The sequence below is a fragment of the Halichoerus grypus genome, chromosome 10 (genome assembly GCF_964656455.1).
Source record: "Halichoerus grypus chromosome 10, mHalGry1.hap1.1, whole genome shotgun sequence".
Taxonomy (NCBI): Eukaryota; Metazoa; Chordata; class Mammalia; order Carnivora; family Phocidae; genus Halichoerus; species Halichoerus grypus.
In genome coordinates, this window is record NC_135721.1 from 122,978,726 (window position 1) to 122,995,270 (window position 16,545).

Sequence of the window (16,545 nt, forward strand, 5' to 3'; positions counted from 1 at the left end):
GTGACCTTGGGTAAGCCATTTCTGCTCTCTGGGCACTGTTTGTGCCGCAGCCTCCCACGGTTTTGGTCATGATTGGTCCTTGGTCCTTGTCCTTAGGTTGTGATGGAGCCTGCATATAGGGATGAGTGGATAGGTGGGGGTCTGCACAGGTAAGACAACTCTTACTTCAGAGCCTAAGGAGGGGGAGGAGAGAGGGAGCAGAGAGAAGAGGAGGGAGAAAGGGGAGGGAGAGTGGGGGGTGGAGAGAGAGAAAGAGGGAGAGAGAGAGGGAAAGGGGGAGAGAGAGGGAGAGAAAATCCCTGAGACCTGCAGTGTTCAGGGAGGGCTTCCTGGGAGACAGAGGCATTTAGGCAGGACCTCAAAGGAGAGTAGGATGGGGACATATAGGGGAGGGGAGAACAGAAGAGCCATTAATTTCGTGTCTATCATGGGATAGGTGTTCTGCTTATGTTATTTATTTAATCTTCACAACCACACTTGGCGTAGAAGCTGATCCTTCTGTGCAGATAAACTGAGGCGCCGGAAGTCAGGTGACTGGGCCATGGTCACACTGGACTGGAACCCAAACCTCTTTGCTAGGACTCCCATTCTCGACTTCCATGACCTCATCCAGCAGGGGGGTGTGTGGCCAAGGCCAAGGGGACGGGTGGCGTGGGGAATTGGGGCACAGCTGTCTGGATGGGGACAGGCTAGTGTGGAAGAGGAGGCAAAGCCTGCAGCTTGGGAAGGGCACTGAGTGCCAGGCCCTGGAGTTTGGGTCCTCTAGTGGGGAGCCCCAGAGGGCTTTGGGGCAGGGGAGTAATCCAGTGTTGCACCCCTCTGCTCCGGGGCCCTTCCCGCCCCCACACTGGGCCCTCTTCCCCACATGTCTGTCTTCCCTGATCAAATTCTTCTTCAGTGTGTGTGTGTGTCTGTGTGTGTGTGTGTGTGTGTGTTTGCGTGCACGCATGCATGCTAGGCTGGGGGGCTGGAGTCCATCCTGGACCCTTTCTATAGACCACATTCTTGGCATTTTGGATCCTTGGGGCAGAGGGGCTTCCACTTTTGCTGTAGGTGCTTTGTGGGACAGAGGCCCTGGAATCACACTGCTGTCCAGCAATCTCAGTATAGGTAAGAGCTGGTTACCTTGCCCCCGTGCTGAGCCCACCTCGCTGCCTCCCTCCTTCCTGCATGCGGGGGCCTTCGAGGTGAAGGGAGGAAAGGCCACAGACAGTTATCCCAGATGAAGCCGGATGGGGGCTTGGGTGTGTCAAGACTTTGAGGCTGAGGATTCAGGTCTGAATCATCTTCTTCACTCTCTTATCCATGGCCTGAGTTTTCTCCCCCATCAAAGCTGGCAACATCCAGGTCTTTCTCATTCTTCAAGTAAACCTCTTCCCCTCTCTCTCTCTCTTTCTCTCTCTCTCTCGATGTTATGTAAGCTACAGTCACAACTTGGCACCTGGCACAAGATGCTGATATCAAACTTGGAAACCGTTACTGCCAAGTGGGGGTGGCGGGGCTAAGATGGTGATGTGAGAGGTCCCGCTAGGGAGGGGTGGCCACAGAGGAGGAGCTGCTGTTTATTGAATACCTATGATGTGCCATGTGTCTTATGTATACTGTTTTCTTCAACCCTCACAATAGTCCTGCAAGTTACATATTATTATTACCATGTCACAGACACCTGACACCTGGTCAGGTTACACCAGAAGCTCAGAGAGGTTGAGAAACTTGTCTAAGGTCACACAGCGTGCAGGTAGCAGAGTGGATCAGGAACCAGAATCTGTCCAGCTCCAAAGTCATGATCTTTATTCTGCAGCAGTTTTCTTCCCACGTGCAGAGGGTCTCTAGCTTCCTTTGGGTTGGGGGAGGCCTTTCACACATGTTCCCTGTTTAGACTCAAACCATCCCAACCTAGAAGACTTGGTATAGGATGTGTTACTCCCACTGCAGACAGAGGTGAGTGCCTGTCTTGTCCAGGCAGAAGCCAGAGTCATAGGCCAGTAGGGTTCAAACCCAGGGACCTGGGGCTCACCCTCCAGTGGCTTCCCACCTCCCAAGAGGCTTGTATTGTTCTCAACTTGAGGTTGTATAGACCAGACGCTTGTTCTTTGGCGGTGAGCGTACCATGGCCAGTGTTCTTCTGTTAGCTCCTGTTAGTTGCTGCATTAACAAGCCACCCAAAATGAATTGTTTAAAGCAACCACATTTTATTTAGCTCACAATCTGTGGGTTGGCTGGAGGCCTGTCTGGGCTGAGCTGGCTGGTCTCTGCAGGTGCGATCACTTGGCTGGTTCCCTGACAGCCTGGTGGTGTAGGATGGCCTCACTCACCTGGGTGGCACTTGGCAGGCTGCTGGCCGGGGGCTGGCCGACTGTTGGCTCGGCTTTCCCCCAAACCTCTTCCTCCAGCAGCTAGCTCCGGCTCCTTCACTTAGTGTTCTGGGGCTCCTGGCGCAGCAAGGGCCAGATGCTCTAGCGCACGCATGCTTTTCAGGCTTTTCCTTGTGGCCCATTTGTTGCTGTCTCAATGACCAAGTAAAGTCACATGGCTAAGCCCGGCTTCAAGGTGGGAAGAAAAAGACTCCATCTCTTGATAAGAGGAGCAGTGACATCACTGTGCAGGGGGCACGTGGGTAGAAACGGGGGGACCTGTGGTCCTCTTTGTAATCTACCATGGCTGACAGGAAACACTTATGGAGCCCCTGCTGTGTGCTAGGCACTGTGGTGGGAATTCCAGGGTGAACAAGAGACGTATAATGACATAATGAAACACAAAATGTGAGCATACCAGGGCTGGTTAGGAGAGCTGCACAGGTGCTATGAGGCCAGTTAATGGAGGGTCAGAGGGGACTTCAGGAGTTGTGGGAAGACAGGTTGCTACGTGGGGCAAGGGAGGCATTCTAGATAGAACAGCATGTGCAAAGGCCCTGTGGAAGGAGAGACTTGGCACATTTGAGCACCCGTTGAAGTGCCAGTTCCCTTTAAGTGTCAGCGTGCTTGGTCTGAGAAAGGAATTTTGGTTCATAGATGTCCCCTGAGCAGCCCCCATGTGACCTAGTCTTAGGAGGGAGGTGGGGAGAGACCTTTCCATGGGCAGCTTATACACAGGGTGGCTGGGCGTGGTGGTCTTTGGGGCAAGGGAGAGATTGATGCTCACGTGGGCACCCAGGAAATCCTTGTGGAAGAGGAGGGATTTGAGCATTGGAAAGGGGGAGGAGGCAGTGAGGGAGAGGTCAGATATGTAGAATTCAGGGGCGGGTCTGGGGTGCTGGGTTGAGTAAGGGGTTTGGATTTAGTTCTGTTGGCCAGTGATCTTTGAACCATGAACTGGGAATGTTGTCAGATCTGGTGTGGGGACCCGAGTTTCCAGCCCCCTGGGGGAACTGCCTACTTACTCCCATGAGCTGCCTCTGATGTCCCCGAGCCTTCAGCAGATTCCCTCAAGGCATCTCAGGGGGTGCTGTTTTAGAAAAGGCCTGAGGTCTCTGGGAGCCAGAATAATGATCATAAACGAGCCAGCACAGAATTGGAAAAATAGGACAAGTCAGGCAAATTCGAGTTTGAATTCCTGCTCCTTGTGGCATTGCCATGAAACTCTGGGCAGGTGCCGCTAGCCTCAGGCCTTGGTTCTCTCATCTGAAAATGGGGCCTGGTCCCCGTCCACCCTAGGTCGGGTGGGAGGGGCCTGTGGGGCTGAGTTAATCTGAGTGCCTCTCTTCTGGGCATGCGGGCTCCTGCCTGTGTGCACCCAAGACAGTGCAGGGACCTCAGCGACTGCAGGTCGGAGTACAGCAAACACTCCTCTTTACCAGGACCCAGAATAAACAGAAACCATGGTAACCAGGATGCATCACATGGGTCGGCAGCCCATCCTGCGGCTGATGGCCTGGAAATGTTGCAGATGCCCCTCCAGCGGTGGGACAAGCCGTGGGGACTCCCCTAGCCCTCCCTCCTTGCCTGAGGTAGGACTGAGCAGTTCTAGCAAAGTCAGTCCTGACTTTGGGTTTCTATTCAACCTCACATTTCATTATTTAATTTTATTTTTCAGTCTTGTCCCAGAAAGCATGTCCCGAATGAGATAAGTTGGAGCAAACCTCCCTGCTCTTTCCTTCCTCCTGTCATCTCCTGATCGATGCCCTGGAGGGAGTTGCCAGGATGATGCTGGGGGCAGACACTGGAACAGCACCGCGTCTCCTCTGGGAGGGAGGGCACAGGGCCGGTGGGCTCTGCGTCTCCAGAGACATCCAGCAAGGTGGTGGCATCAACACCCCACTTTGCAGAGAGGCTCACCCTTCCCTGGGGTTCACAGCTAGTAAGTGGCAGAGCTGGGATTTGAACCTGGGTCTTCATGCTTCAGAATTCATTTCCATACTGCCTTTGGCTGAACTGGGGGTCAGACAGCAGTGTGGCTAGGAAGAGTGTGTTTGTCAGCTCGCCGTGTGGGGCTGGCTGGCTTGCAACACCTGTCCCACCACACAGGGGTCCAGGGTGGTCGTGGTAGAGGGCCAGCGGAGGTGGCCTTGGAGACCCCGAAGGTTTCTGCCCAGCAGCCTCCTTGTGTACCTCTGGCCGGAGTGGTCTTGCATCCTTGCTTCTAGAAGCATGGCTTTGCCTTGGCTGGACATTGAGAGTGGGGCTTCCGAGAGCCCCTGGCTTCTCCATCTACAGCTGTAGCCATCCAGACCTGACAGTCAAAGTCCAGGCTTGGGGCAACCCCATGTCTCTGGACAGAGCATGTGCTACTCTTAGTGTTACCTCATGTTGAGAAGGGAGTGTGGGTGTAGCAGGACCTGTTACCTGCTCTTGTGTTTGGCAGGAAGCGAATGTGCAGAACCTGCTTTTGGTTGAGGAGGGGAAGAAGAAGCTGGGGTCAGACAGTAGTAGGAAGAGCACCGCTGGGCCTGCTGTGGGACCTTGGGACACCGCCTAACCTCTCAGAGCCTCACTTTTGGTGGTTGCTTATTTATTTTTGGCTATTCAGTGACAAGAACACATATGAAGACATAGAAGTATATGTAATACACTGCAAAATTAGAGCCGATGAAAACATAAAATAGAACGAATTCTAGGTGAAAAATGAAAGCAGATATGTTGGCCCTGGGCTCTGCACTTATTGAAGTTGGCTCTGGGCTTCCTGGCAGATGAGTGAAAAGGGAAATAGGTTTACTCCAGGGTTTTTTTGACTAGGGGGAAGAGGCTTGGCAGCGCCTCACGAGAAGGGCAGCCTTAACTGGCCTTTGGAACTGAAAACAATTCCTCTCACCAGCCTCATGGAAGGTCTCAGACCTCAGTTTCCCCAAATAGAAAACAAGGGGACGTGCCCTTGCTGTTCCAGCTGATGGTGGGGATTGCATGGGTACGAAGTACCTGGTGCGCGCCCGGCCAGTAGTGGGCGCTCAGAGGGCACAGTCCTCACCCCTCTGCTCCTGCCAGTTTCTGGACAAAGGTGCGGTCCACACAAAGTCAGGCCAGACAGGCGTGGCAGCACCCGGGAGTAGGGCTGTGCTGGTGGAACCCGGTCAGGGGGAGTCGTGTGTGGGGGAGACTGGCACGTGGTGTTGTGCCGAAGCCCCACAAAAGCGCACCTGCGTGCCGTGGGAGACCGTGTGAGAGCCATTTGGTGAGACTCCGCGCAGTCAGACGTGAGTTCGAATGCTGGCAGGGCTGTGGGAGGGTGGGGGGAGCAGGAAGCACCTACAGAGGAGGAAGGGAGGCAGGGCGAGGAGGCGCGTGGGGTTGAGCAGCCACACCGTCCCGGTGGGTGCAAGGACCCAGCCAGGCCCCTCCGTGGCGCAGAGCGGCTTTAATCACTTCCCTTGGGCGAGATTTATTTCACAGCAGCTCAGAGCTTCTCAGCACTTGCAGGTGCTGACGGGGGCATCACAATATTGTGAAATGAAGCAGGGAGCCGACTTCATTACAGCTTACCTGGCACGGAAGCCCCCGCCTTAGTTAGCAGCGATGGTTGGATGTGACAGAGCTAAAACTGAACTCGGCAATTACACTCCAGAGAGGTTCTCAGCGCTGTAAAAGGAAGTTCCATGGAAATCAACCCTGGTAATCACAGGGTTTACAATTAGTCAGTTACTATTAAGGTTGCCCTGTCAGCATGTCCTTCAGGGCGAAGCAGGGGAAGGGGTTGGAAGGGGTTTGACTGTCTCGGGTTACGTGTGTTCGCCTACATTGGCCTTTTTTTTTTTTTTTTCTTCATTTGTTCCAGGACAAAAGTTTGAGACACCATGTGTTCATGTCCTGATGCAGGGTGGCCATTTGATGATGGGTCATTTTAAAGTCCTTTTTTTCTTTTTTATTTGCATAAAGCTTGCACCTCTTTCTCATTTTTGGGTTTTTGCCCGACTTGTGAGGGTGTTTTTCCCAAACAGCTTCATGCCTGTCCTTGGGGTATTGTACATGAAGAGCTCGGCATTTTGTTGACGCCTTGTCCCAGAGGAAAGAGTGATGTGATAACATTGAAGGTTTCTAAGCACCTTCATGGCATTATTTTTATTAAGCCATGACTAGACTATTTCAACAACCTCAGAATATTGTCCCCATTTTGCAGATAAAGGCATGAGGAGCTGGTGTGCGTTTGGCTGCTGGTGCAGAGAGAGTCAGATGGAAAGAAAGAGCTTGTACAGATTGATTCCTAAGTCGGCCTGGGGTGTGTGCACTGACCCTCTTGAATGGGAAGATGGAAACACAAGTCAGCTCATTGCTTTGAGCCCCAGTCGATTCACCCGCAAAATGGGACCTTATGCTCGGCAGTGTGTAAGGAGTAAGTGAGATAATCCAGACACAGCAGAAGCTCAGGATGGGGCGCTGTGGTTACTAACAGTGATATTTACTGTACGCTCACTTTGTGCCAGGCATGGGACCGGACCCTTTCCATGAGTGATGGCGGCTTGGCATAAGGACCCCGCAAGGCAGTCTTAAGTAAACACAGGCTCAGAGAGGGTATAACTTTGTGCAGATCTTCTGAGTGGGTAAGGGGTAGTGCCAGGATTCAGACCCAGGCAGTCTGGCCCCCGGAGCCCGGCCCTCGTCCCTGGGAACAGTTGAATGTCAAGAAAGCAAGGCAGCCTGGATGAGCTGCCTCTGTGGCCGAGAAGAGAGAAGCATTCAAACGGAAATATCTTTTCCAAAAGGCTTCGGCTCTTCACATGAAGCTGAGTCATCTCCCTTTGTTTTGAACCATAACCATCAAGCTGCCTCAAAATGCCCCAAATAAAAGAAAAAAAAAAACTAAACTAAAAAATGCTGAGTTCCGTCAAGGTGCAGCGGTCCCTCCCTGGCTCTACCCCAGAAGGAGTTGACTGAGCAGAGGGTCTGTAGAGTTGGGACCCCCTCCACCCTGCACTGGGTACCAGGGCTTGATCTCATGACCAAGATCAATGTTTAATGGGGCAGGCACTCTCAGGGTGAGTGAGTCAAGGTCGGGAAGCTGTTCTGTGACCACACACACCGGGGGACAGCATCGTCACACCCCAGAATTCCTCTTTCTAGCTCATGAGTGGCAGAATCAAGTCCAGAATCTTCTGGACCCAGGCTCAGCTCTCAGATCCCCTTTCCCGCCCATGGTGGAGTTCAGTGTTTGCTGGAGAATGCAGGGACTTTCTGCACCTGCCCAGTGTTGCCCACCTCTGCCTCTCAACATGCTTCCTCCCTTCTGTATACCCCAGCACTGCCCCTCCTTCCATCCCCAGCTCAGATGACACCTCTTCTGGGAAGCCCCCCCTCAGCTGATGACCCTGCGGCCCTTAGCCATGAGCACTGTCCCCCTTATGTACTAATTTCTCACCTACATATTTGAGCTGAGCTGTCTTTGAGGACGAGGACAGTGTCCTGATCACACACAGCCCTTCTGTCTGGAACCCTGCCCTGCACAGAGTAAGGACGAGGCACAGGGAACAGAGAATGCTGTTGAGTGAATGAATTAATAAATGATAATTGAAGGCTTTTAGCTTCACACTTTCTCTGTAACAATCACTTATACCTTTTGCGTATTGGAGTCTCTGGTTTCCAGTTAGAAAGTTCAACATCCGGTGGTGCCTGGGTGGCTCAGTCGTTAAGCGTCTGCCTTCGGCTCAGGTCATGATCCCAGGGTCCTGGGATCGAGCCCCACATCGGGCTTCCTGCTCGGTGGGAAGCCTGCTTCTCCCTCTCCCACTCCCCCCGCTTGTGTTCCCTCTCTCACTGTGTCTCTCTCTGTCAAATAAATAAACAAAATCTTTAAAAAAAAAAAAAAAGAAAAAGAAAGTTCAACATCCAACAAGCAATATGGGCTTCTTTCCATATCAGAGAATGCATATCATTTGTCATGGCTGCATAGTATTCCATTGTACAGAGAGTTGTGATTTATTTAACCAATTCCCTATCAAGGGACTTTATTGTTTTTTCAAACAGCAACAGCATGACATTTAAAGATTTTTATTTATTTATTTGAGAGAGAGAGAGAGAAAGTGAGAAGAGGGGCAGAGGAAGAGGGAGAGGGACAAGCCTATTCCTCACTGAGCATGGAACCTGACACGGATCTTGACCTCATGACCAAGATCCTGACCTGAGCTGAAACCAATATCATGACCTGAGCTGAAACCAAGAGTCGGATGCTCACCTGACTGAGCAACCCAGGCACCCCTCAATGGATTTTAATCTTGTTTCCATTTTCTTGTAAATAATGTCGCAATGAAGAAATAAATGTCTGTGTGCAAATGAATTTGGGCCTAGAAAGTCCTTTCCCATCTTAAGCCTATAGAAGCATTCATGGATGGGCTTTTCTAGCACCCTCCCAGCTTAGTGTGTGTGTTTTCACATCTTCAATATGTCTGAAATTTCCATCTTTCTGTCATAGTACAGAATCTATATTTCCCTTTCTTTCACACCCCTTTCTTTCACACAAGCTCCATGTGCTGGGATCTGGGCCTTGGATCTACAGATTGTGTGTACTTTCTATTTGTTGGGCATGTGCTGTGTGTCAGACCCAGAGATGAGCAAGGCTCTAGAGGGTCCTGGTCATCACGGAGCTCACAGCCTATTAGGGAGGATGAACAATAAACAGAAATGGAAGCCATCGAAACAAATAAGCAGAATCCATTGGCTGGAGGGGTGTGCTATGAAGAGAGTAATCAGTGTGGGTGATTCAAAGGAGCCCTCTCTGGGGAGGAAGGAGATCTCCAAGCAGGATGTGAAGGATGAGAAGTCAGTTGTGTGAGGGTCTGGGCAAGCGTGATCCAGGCAGAGGGAACAGCATGGGAAAGGTGGAGAGGCACGGACGCAAGACTCTTCCTCTCTGGAGCCCTTTCTGATCCCCCCACCCCCTCCTCATGCAGAGATCTGGGCATCGGTCCCCTTTGTCACCATTTGTTACCCAGGTCCTTCTTGTCACTTAGTTTATTATTGGTATAAATGTTCAATAATGGGATGATTCCCAGAACTCCTCTCACTGAGTCCTGGATGTCTTCAGCTCTGTGAGCCTTCCTCAGCAGTCTCTGGTATTTCTGAAATGTCCAAAAATTAAAATTGGTTTAGCAGTGCCCAGCATGGTACATGGCACTTAATAGGTACTGCAATCCCGATTTACAGATGAAGAAACTAAGGTTCAGGGAGGCTAAGCATTCCAGCAGGCACAGCTAGGATTTGGACCCAGTTCTGTCTTATTCCAGAGTCCACGTTCTTCATGGAGCCCTAAGTTAACTGCACCTGTGTGAGAGCTAACGAGCCTGCAGGGGGATCCATAGTGCCTCCAGTCAGCCCTGTCCCACCCTGATCCAGCCTCGGGGTGGGTGGCCTTGGCCCTTGGTCTGCTGGTGTCAGAGGAGTGGGAAGGAACCAGGGAGGCTCTTCTGTTTTTGTTTTAAATTACAAATGTCATACATGCTTGTGGAAGAGAAAAAAAAAAAAAGAAGAAAAACAAACAAGACAAAAAAGAGAAAAGTGGCAAATGAAAATACCCCCTTCTCCTACTCTGCAGGGTGACCACTGTTCACGGTTTGGCATCTTTGACAGTGCATATCCAAACACACACACACACACACACACACACACAGTTATTGTTTTTATAAAAATGGGGATCATGTCCTTGACTTTTTCTCCCAACCAGTCCCCATTCAGCACCTGCAGACCTTCCTCATTCCATCATATTACACAGAATGGATATGTTTTAATCCATTCACCCCGACCCTGGTTTTGGACATTGAGCGTGCCCCTCATTCTTGTCTATAACGAGCAACATCTGTGGGCATGCACTGTGCGCACCAGAACAGGGATGTCTGCAGGACGGATGCTCAGAAGTCTGATTGCCAAATGAAATGGCACGCAACTCTCCCGTGTTGACAGGTGCTGCTAGCCTGCCTTCCAGAAGCCTTTCCAGCTCAATACCTGCTCCCGAGGCCGTGTGCCTGAGTGGGGAAGGCTGCCTCCCCTTCCGCCCCCCGAGACCTGGTGTGGAGACCGATGCCAGGAGCTCTGAACACTCAGGCCCAGATTGGGATGGGAGATAGATTTTGATAAAAGAGGTTAAATAACAGGTTTTTCCATTTCACCTTATAGGAATGGGATGGGGGGCGGGGGTGCCGGGCCTCCAGCCAATAGAGGACCAAGACTTGTCAGGAGGGCTTATAAAGCTTGCTATTTCTGGCATTTTTTCTCTTTCTGTGCTGATTATGCAGCAGAATCGCACAGAGGCTGTCGCGGGCGCGTTCTCTCGCTGCCAGGGCTTCTGTGGAATGAGACTCGGGCTCCTTCTACTTGCAAGACGCTGGTGCATTGCAGGTGTGTTTCAGCAGAAGGTAAGCAGCGGGTGGTACCACCACCTCCTGAGGTGGAGGTGGTCAGGCCGTCGCTGCGGGACGAAGACAGACAGTGCCTCATGGGGGGCGGGGGCAGGCTGGGACCTGGACTGGTGCTCGTCACCTTGTGGAATGAAAATGCTCTGGAGGGTCCAGGAGACCGGCAGTTGGCAGCCCCTTCTTGAAAAGGAATTCTGAAAGTGGCTGGGATTGGACCCTGGAGGGGCAGGTCTTGGCACCCTGAGCATCATAGGTACCCAGCGTGCTCCAGAAGCATTTGTTCATTCATTCATTCATTTATCCATTCAGCACCCCCTGCAGTGGGCCTGGCCAGGTGTGGGTGGGGGTCTGGCCAACTCAGACCAGAAACAAGGATGGGGCTAGCACATGATATGGTAGGAGCCCAGAAGATACCTAGGGTGAGGAGTGGGGAGGCAGGAGGCATGAGAAGTAGCTGGGGCTGTCACTAGGAACAAAGTTTGAGCTGCCTCCTTCCACTGGATTTTGGAGTTTGTGGAATCAATAAAACTTCCTCCCCAAATTTGCAAGTACCACCTTTTCCTTTTGTCCATTAAGAATATGGAAAAATAACCAGTTGGGATCGCCAGTTGCCATCCTGTTGGAAAAGCAAGGACAGCCAAAGATGAGGGAGAACATTGTCACAGACTTAAGGGCAAACACGTACACACATAACAGGTGACAGATTCTGAATGCAGAAACCTAACACTGATGGCATTTTCTAGCTGTCACTGGGGAGATGGTCTTTGTGGAGGGAGTTGGCTGAGTTGGGGGTGGGGCTGGTTGCAGGTGACAGGGCTGCACCCCGCTGAGCAGGAGGCCTGACCTCTCCTGGTGCTCTGATTCATCGCGGTCATTGTTGAAAAACTGGCTTTGTGCACGTGTGTCCCAGAAACGGAAACCGCCCTCAAATGCCTGCTTTCCCTTGCTTGGAATGTCCCAGGTGAACTGAGGGAGACCAAGAAACAGAAGCTTCTGTGCCCCCTGCATGATCTCCACTCCCTGCATGCTGGATCAAAGGCAAGAGGTCACAGGCCCTCAGTCTGCTGGGGAAGGCTTTGGAGCCAGCCAGCCACTGAGGAAATGGCCATGGCGTGCCTCCCGTGCCAGAGTCTGGGTTAGGTGCTGATTTCAGATCTCAGCTCTGCCACAAATACCATCTGTGACACAGGGCAAGTTTCTTGAGTTTGCAAGTCTCAGTCTCCTTATCCATAAAATGGGGACACTGATACTTCCTTCCCTGTATTGTGATGATTGTGTGTGTGCATGCACACACACACTGCCTAGTACTTTGCCTTGTGTATGGTAGGACCTCCATAAATGTTGAGTGAGTGAATGAACAAATGCTCCAAACCCTTAGCTCTGCTCAGGAGAACTTCATGGCTAACACTGTGTGTGTGTGTGTGTGTGTTGTGTGTGTGTGTGCACGGATGTGCCCATATGGGCATAGGACCTGAGGAACTCTCCCCCTTGTGCTTACAGCTAGAGACTCTGTGTTCTGGTTCCCTTCTTAGGGAGCTTGGATTCAGAGCCACATTCTGCTACATAGCCCTGTCTGGGACCAATTTCTCTATGTCTCTGGTTACTTTCACGGGCTCTTGACTGGGAGAGGAGTTAATTACAGGGACTTACTGGCTGTCTTGAAACAGAACCGACTCTTATTTTTAACGCTTCCTGAACAGCTTTCTGAATACTAGCCTTGTATTGGTGGGGTCTCGGCACAACAGCCAGCCAGTAGGCCAGTGCTAGCTGAGAGCCCAGGGTCGGAGAAAGGCTTTGGAAGGGCGGTGGGAGTGGTCTTAGAAGGGAGGGTGTGGCTGGAGTATCACCACCCCTGAATCGCCCCCTGGACTTGGAAAACAGGAGCTGAACCCAGGTTTAAGACTTGACTTTGAGTCCTGGCTCTGCTTTGTGTTTGCTGTGTGGTTTCCGGCAGGTCACTTTACCTGTCTGAGCCAGTTTCCTTACCTATAAAATGGCAGATTATTAGAATTAAATGGGGCTAGATATATAAAACACTGTGTTGGTGCTCAGTGAATAAAAATACTCTCCCCTCTTGGGGAAGGACCCTGGGAGCCTTCGACCGGGGCCCAGGGTATCTGCTGGCTCATGGAGTCTCACACACAGCAGACACCTAATGAATATTTATGGAGAAGATGAAGGTGCCCAGGGAGTGGGAAGCCAGAGATATATGTTTATATTCTTCTATGTAATTGTTTTGCAATCCTGGGTGAGTTTCTTTGCCTTCTTTTGGTCTCTGATTCCCTTAGAAAAATAGTTCAGGCTGATCCTCCCAACTCCTACTCTTCTATTCCATGTTGGAAATCAGGGCTGTATGTGGAACCTCCAGTGGAGGATGAGCTTCATGTTTGAAATTAATTTCCTTTCTGTGATTAGTGGCACCCATGATGACTCTCTCCCTCCTGCTGCCTCCTGCATGCGCAAACCAGTAATTAACCAAATTGGGAGCAGAGGCAGGGATGCGAGGTTTCCCGAGGAGGCAGCTCGAGCATACCTGGGGCTCCCTCTGTGGCACCCGCTGTGATTGCCTCAGGGGGCCCGAGGGCTGTCCAGGATCGCCATCTCTGTCCAGCCAGGGGGCCTGGCAAGTGTTCACATCTGTGGATCACAAATGAAGCCCTGAAATATCGTAGATGGGAAGTGAGTTCTCCAGCTTCTCCCAGACCCTGGGGTGCCATTTTCCAGGGAGGGCGTGGGGTCCCTCTGCTTTGGGTGTCTGTCGAAATGGGCATTGATACAGAAATCAGGTGGGCCTAGATTCGCAGGCTTCCCTCTCTTGATTTTTGGCTGGGACTTCAGGCCACGTACTCACTTTCCCTGGGTCTTACTTGCTGTGCAGAGCAGTTGAGGCCGTGGGAGCAGCCACCTCTTATGAATGGGGGGACGGTATAGAGAAGCCACTTTGGTTTGCACACCCTTACCCCAGAGGGTTCATCTGAAGGAGACGGTGACTCTAAATGGTCCCTGTCTTGATTCATCCGCCCCCACCCCCACACACGCCCATCTTGGTAAACACTGTGCTGTCCACTCCTTGGCTTACATCATCCCCGGCCTTTCTCTCTGCCTCACTCCCGGGTGGCTGCCCCCGCGGGGTATAACTCCACCTCCCCACTTCACTATTACCTGGCTGATTGTCTGGGTGATACAGGAGCCTCCGCTCAGGCCTTCCTGACTCCACCTTCCTTGTAGAGTTTGCTCTCCTCACACAGCTAGCAGGAACTCTGTGAACCACTCCCCTGCTGAAAGCCTTTTGTTGGATGTTTGCTTGGAACCTGTTGGATCTGTTGGATCTGTTCTGATACCCTTAATGTGGCCACTTGGGGGGCTGGGGCACCTGTCTGATCTCATTTTTTGCCGTCAGCAAGCTAGCTTCTGCCTCCTCCCTCCCAGGCAGAATCATCACTTGCTGGGCAGCTTTCTGAAGCCCCCTCCCCCACTAACCAAGCTGTGGTGCTTCTGGATTTTATATATGCAGACCTTTTTGTCCAGAATGTTTCCTTTACCCCTTGAACTCCTGCTCATTCTTGCAGACAGAGATGTGGCATCATTGCTTTCCGGAGGCCTGCTCTGATTGCTCACTCCTCCCACCCCCCCCAACAGTCTGGGCCAGGGACCCTTCCCTGCATCCACCCCATCATAATCTTCCCCATCAGTGCTGTGATGCTCTGGGGGGACTGACACCGGGTATGATACACCTTTATCCTCATGCCCTCTGGAAGGACATAGAGCACAGACACCTGCTTGGGACACATTAATTTAGGTGCAAAGGCAAATAACTCCTTGCAGATTAAGGGCCTTCAGACCTTAGAATCCTCAGCCTGTGTTTTGATTTGGCTGTGTTACCCTGGATAAACCATGTAACCTCTCTGATCTTGGAGGGTCATGAGGACGGGCAAGAGGACACGTATAACAGATTTCCTCTTCTTTCCCACCTGCTGGACAGTAAATATCCCCAAAGACACTTGGAACATTTAAATGGCTGAGCAGAGCAAACCCAAAGAGGGGCCAGGCCCAGCAGCCCCCAGTACCATGCACAGAGGAGCCCTGCACAGAACCCCAAACAGAAGCAAAAATAGCCCCCACTGGGGCAACCTGCATTGCAGAAGCCACAGGAAGAAGCCGCAGGCCGAGCGGATGTCAGCCGCTCTGGGGCCCCACTGAGGCCCCTCGGATGTGTCGAGCTGTTGCAGCCCTCACGCCTGCCCTTACTCGCTCCTCTGACCACAGCCATCAGATAAGGCTGCGGAAAAAGTGATGGCTTCCTCTCTCTGGGGAGGAGTAATATCAGTGCCATCTGTGGGGTACACTCCATCCTCTGTTGCCCCACCTCCGGGCCTTTGCACGGGCTGTCTCCACCCCCCCACCCCCATACTTGCCTGGCTTAGTCTCTTCCCTCCTTCCAGTTTGCCCAACTGTCCCTTTCTCAGGGAGGCCCGCCTTTGACCACCCTGTTTAAACTCGCATACCGTCCATCCTGCTGTTCCTGGTTCACCTCACCTGCTGACCTTTTTCTTCTTTCCATAAGTCTTAGAACCTTCTCACATACTAAATAAGTGACTTATTTACTCTGTTGAATGTTTTCTGTCTTCAAGGCAATCCAGCCCAGCAATGAGAAGAGGGTCAGGCTGGATGTGTTTGGATTCTTGTTTTATGTGCACACTCACACTCACACGTGTGCTCACACAGATGTCCTCAGCTGCTTTTTGAGCCTCTCCATGTTCAAGACAGGGTTGGCGTGGAGTAGGTGCTCATCAAATGTTCGTAGGAAGGAAGGGGGGACTGACAACAGGGCCAGTGTGAAGGAGGCCTCGTGCTTTAGGGAAAGGACCTTGGCGAGTCCCAGGAGTGGTTCAGCTGGCAGCTCGAGAGGAGAGGTCCAGTGGGAGATGATGAGGGATGGGGCTGGAGAAAGTGGCACGAATCAGGTCAAGCAGGACCACAGAACCCAGGGAAAGAGGTGGGAGCTCTGAAGGATTTTAATCAGGGGAGTGATTTATGGATGATTTAGGACTGGGTTCTCCTGTTTTGTGATTAGGTGGGAAAATCCAGTCTTTGCTCTAAGTCAGCTATATGCCAGACACTTTTGGCTGTTCTCATGAACCCATGATGTAGATGAGAAAACTGAGACTCATGGGAAGGAGCCTCACAGAGTCCATCCTCCCCCTGTGACAGCCTGAGTCATCTTTTAAAATGTAAATCAGAGCATGTTACTCCTTTGTAAGAACTCCCCAGGGGCTTCCCATTTGGGATAAAATCCAAATCCCTACTATGGCCCCAGGATTTCACCTGCTTAGGCCCCTGCCGACCACTCTGATCTCAACCTTGTCCCTCCCCTGTGCTCTAGCCACATTATTTCTCCCCTGTGTGACATTGACAGCTTTCTGCTTGCTGACCCCAGGGCACTTTGCACTTAATCCCTCTGCCCACAGGGCTTCTTGTGTGGCAGGCTCCTTCTCCTCCTGCAGGGCTCCCCCAGTTTAACCCTAGAGAGAGATCTTTTCAAGTCTTTCCATCTTCTATCTCTGTAGTTCCCTTGTTTGCTTCACAGCATTTATCACAATTGTAGCCATGTTTGTGTGTTTGCGTGTTTGTTGCCTGCCTCCCCCAGTGGGCTCTGAGGTCTGTGGGGGCAGGGGCTGTGTCTGCGGAGATGCGGGGAGCTCTGGGCCTGTGTGGCCTGGTTGGCTGCATGCCCCGGACTTGTGTGAGGAGACAAACGTGCCTTCCCCCACCGAGGA

General features: G+C 51.8%; 1 protein-coding gene across 8 annotated transcripts in view; it reads left to right on the top strand.

Annotated features, from left to right (window-relative positions):
* Positions 1–16,545, top strand: part of TOX2 (TOX high mobility group box family member 2) — a 131,998-nt gene that overhangs the window by 16,723 nt on the left and 98,730 nt on the right. The window contains exon 1 of one of the 8 annotated variants that reach the window (XM_078057234.1): positions 10,453–10,768. The exons of 3 other annotated variants lie outside the window; for them this stretch is intronic. In XM_078057234.1, the coding sequence (XP_077913360.1) occupies positions 10,532–10,768 (237 nt within the window). In that variant the 5' untranslated portion in view covers positions 10,453–10,531. Of the gene's footprint in view, positions 1–10,452; positions 10,769–16,545 lie in introns of those variants that run through there. 4 more of the 8 variants (XM_036096034.2, XM_078057236.1, XM_036096037.2 and 1 more) reach the window with 4 other exon arrangements.